At 37.2% G+C, this 3900-nt stretch overlaps 1 protein-coding gene across 1 annotated transcript in view; it reads right to left on the bottom strand.

Annotated features, from left to right (window-relative positions):
• Positions 1–3686, bottom strand: part of LOC122524727 (solute carrier family 12 member 6) — a 6705-nt gene extending 3019 nt beyond the window's left edge. Inside the window, exons 1-7 of the mRNA XM_043647132.1 lie at positions 3395–3686; positions 2851–3036; positions 2461–2696; positions 2096–2295; positions 1843–2004; positions 333–1771; positions 40–147 (exon numbers count right to left, since the gene is read on the bottom strand). Coding sequence (XP_043503067.1) covers positions 40–147; positions 333–1771; positions 1843–2004; positions 2096–2295; positions 2461–2696; positions 2851–3036; positions 3395–3652 — 2589 coding nt within the window. The 5' untranslated portion in view covers positions 3653–3686. The remainder of the gene's footprint in view (positions 1–39; positions 148–332; positions 1772–1842; positions 2005–2095; positions 2296–2460; positions 2697–2850; positions 3037–3394) is intronic.
• Positions 3687–3900: the final 214 nt, after the last annotated feature.

Raw genomic sequence — 3900 nt, 5'->3', positions numbered from 1 at the left:
ATTCGCGAGGGATAATTTTTGATTTCAAACGAAACTCACCACTCCTCGCGACTCCTTGGTGTTCAACTGCAACTCTCTCAACACTTGATTCCTTTGTTCCATCAGCAGGGTTCTTTCGTAAGTATATTCGGAGATGTCGGAATTCATCTGGAAACAAAATTACGAATTATTGTTTTTGAAACATATTACGAAATATGTTTGAATTTTGACGTATACCGAACACAATACACGCGCTGCTAACGATGGTCACAGTGATCAAATTTCCATCGACAAATCGTAAACGATATAAAACAATCATATTAAAATTGTCAAAATAAATAGATAATAATTACCATTTCAACTATTTCAACTTCGGCTTCGATTCTCAGATCGTAAAGGAACTTTTTCAAATCTTTCTTCATCTGTATAGAATTGTCTTCCATTTGTGCGACAGTGAAGATCCTCATTTTACAATTTTTCCACGTACGATGTTGTTTCAAAAGGAACGGCAATAGCATAAGAAGACCACCGTCGTGTACGATCCACCATATGTCGATATTACCGACAACCTTTTCCGTAGAATCGGGGAAAAAGTTGATACCTTTCGGTACCAGCAATGCCATTCTTGCCGCAGTCACGCTTCTCACAGTTTGTAAAAATACTCTCCAACTTCTTTTATCCTCGGATTGTTTCCAACCGTAAGGCCAACCAAGGATAACTGTGTTAGGTTTCATTCCACCCAGACCAGTCGTCTGTACGAGCGAACTTAAACCATCAACGATGTTACCCGCCACCAAAACATCGACGAATCCTTTGACCTTTTCCTCGTTGGCCGTGTTACGCAAGCTCTGTTTGGCGGCCAATGCTTCGCCAGAATTTTGAATATAATCACCGGCAATGCAACTGACGCAAATGGTCAAACCCTTGCCTGCCTTCAATTGACTGGCAAAGGCAAACAATTTCCTATACTTTGGCACGAGATCGTCGGTCAATTTAGCCAAGATCAAGATCTGTGGTCGCCAATTTTTCGTATGGGGTGGTCCTTCCTCGAGTCTCAGAAGAGAATATCTGGCTGCTGATAACGCGAGACCACGTATACCATCGCCCCATTCCTTTTCAGCGCCACGATACTCGATGTATTTGTAAATGCAACCTGCCATTCCCATAGCGAGTAACGCGTAATACCAACTGGTCATGAACATGATAGCTATGCACAGGGCCAATCCGAGGAACGACAAACTCCAGTGATAATATTTGAAACGTGGTCGCCAATTGGGTGTTCTAAGGAGGGTTTGCAATGCGCAAGCCAAATTAACGAAACCGTAACACATCAAGAAGAACATGGAAAGCAATGGTGCCAAGTAATCGACGTTTCCCAATAAAATACCACACTGACATATTAATACTGTCAATACTAATGCACGGGTAGGTTCACCCCGACTCGAGCTAACTGCGAATGGCGTTAGGAATGGTATTATACTGTCCTTTGCGATGGCTTGTAACAATCTTGGTGCACCGGTCAACGATTGTAATCCGGCACCCAACGTGGAAAGGAACGAACCAATCAATATCACCCATTGATTAGGCCAAGCTATGTTTGCCACCACCAATTTACCACCTATACTTTGACCAAATTTATCCCTCAACAATAGATTGTCCACAGTACCGGCGAACAATAGAACGTTAGACAGGTACACCGTTGAGGTCGTCAATATGGCACAAATTGTACCAATCGGAATAGATTTTTGTGCGTCCGCGAGATCCCCAGATCTATTCGATCCAGCCATAATACCTAATCGAGATCAAATTTAGTTCAAGTAGATCTTTCTTTATTATTTTATTTGAAAATAAAATTATTCTTACCTGTCACCGATGGGAAGAATATACCGATGAGAATGGTGAATGACGTTGTTAAATCTACCGTTATCTGATTGTAACTATTGCCAGCCATATTGTCAATATCTTTAGGATTGCTACCGTAAGCTATCAGTTGGCCATCTTCTTGAAAACTATCCCATATGTTCTCTACACATTGGACAAGTCCAATTTTCTTATTTTCTCTTCCCCCGTCAACGTATCATTATTCGTACACATAAATATGTTGGATTGAACTTACCTAAAAATACGCCACTTGCCAACCCACGAATACCGTTTATGATGGTAACATTATTTTGTAAATAATAAGGATCGCATTTGGTAGTTGTAGTGTTGGTTACGTTATGGCAATAAACGTTGTAAAGGTGACCACCAGGATTCTTGTTGCATTGGGTCATTACATCGAGATCTTTTAATAATCTCTTACCGAGTACACACATTCTAAATAAAATAAATTCAATGTTATAATTGAGATTGAACCCTTTCGTAACGGCACTTATATATATAATATATTTGGGTTGTGTTATATGGACAGGGAGAGGGTGGGGGTGGGTTCGTAACGATAGGGTTAATACGTAATATATATATATATTTATTAATACGAACTTCAATAATTCGTTTCCGTTGAAATTCACGAACAATCCAACGTAGACCGCGATGATCGATAATATGACACAAGCCAAGGCAACCGTAGCAAATTTGTTCACGAACTTAACACCAATGAATACTATCGTGCCCATAACCAACAGCAAGCCCGTACCGTAAACTCGAAAATTATTGTACATTATACTCGGGTCCTGAGTGAAGTCACCGAATATACTGAGTTTCGGTGCCATGTAAGTCTGGATATTAAGAAAAACGAAGAGAAATTTGATCATGATTTTTTTTCATCACTCGAGATACGAAGATAATTTTATTATATAGGTGGATAATTAATAAGAAAAAAAAAAATACACACACACACACATATATTTTATATAAGAATTTGATTTTTACCAATACTATTTCAACAGCTCCGATAATATACATAGCTGCTGCTAAAGTGGTACCCGTGTAAAACAACATACCAACGGCACCACCAAATTCAGGACCTAAACTTCTTGATATCATGAAGTAAGAACCACCGGCTGGTACAACACCGTTTGTTGCAATTGCGCTCATACTAATTGCCGTTAACATCGTCTGAAAATTTATAACATTATTTAGAATTAATAAACGTTAAGTATATTTTATTCTATACGTTGATGACGTTAATCATAAATTATATATAACAAGTTTTACGTTTTAATGTATACGATCAAATACTTTCGATTCAAATACAACTTGAAATTATTATTTGAAATTTATTATTATTTTAATAAAGTAATTAATAAAGTCATTTATTCGAAAGGATATTAATTTTACGAAATAAAATTGATGATAGTTTTAAATGAAATACTTGATACAGGATAATAAATGTTGTTTTTGAGTAACGAGAAATTATTTGAAATAATAATTAATATTAATAATTATAATTATTGTTAAAAGTTGATTGACTTACGACACAACAACAGCATAAAACGATGAAAAAACATTGAATCGCACCGGCAGTACCGACGACCCACGTCAAACGAATAAAAAGAATAACACCAAATATATTTTGTATACAGGGAAGAAATACGCCAATTAGGGTGCCCATGCGAGCACCGCCACCTGCAGCTGGCGCTGGTTTGCTGTCAGGATCGGTCGCAGCTGGAATTGTGTTGCTGTAATTTGCCAAACTGTTGAGTAACGTCGATATCCGGGGTCGATCTTCCATCTCTTCCTGTGAAATCAAACAAGAAGATAAGAAAATTGCATAAATCAAAGTTTCGATATTTCGTCAATTCAAATTTATCTTAAGAAAATCGATCTGTGTCGTAGATAACGAAAAAAAAATCAAACTAAATCAGAGCTTCTTTAATTTATTCACTTAACAATTATCCCATAAAGAGTTGCAATCCCATATGAAATTAAAAATTCAATACACGAATAGGACACTCATTTTTTACAATATTTTTCTAATCA

Source organism: Polistes fuscatus, unplaced genomic scaffold (genome assembly GCF_010416935.1).
Source record: "Polistes fuscatus isolate 324 unplaced genomic scaffold, CU_Pfus_HIC Scaffold8, whole genome shotgun sequence".
Lineage (NCBI taxonomy): Eukaryota > Metazoa > Arthropoda > Insecta > Hymenoptera > Vespidae > Polistes > Polistes fuscatus.
Note: the sequence above shows the minus strand (reverse complement) of the source record. Positions and strands in the feature narration are given on the sequence as shown.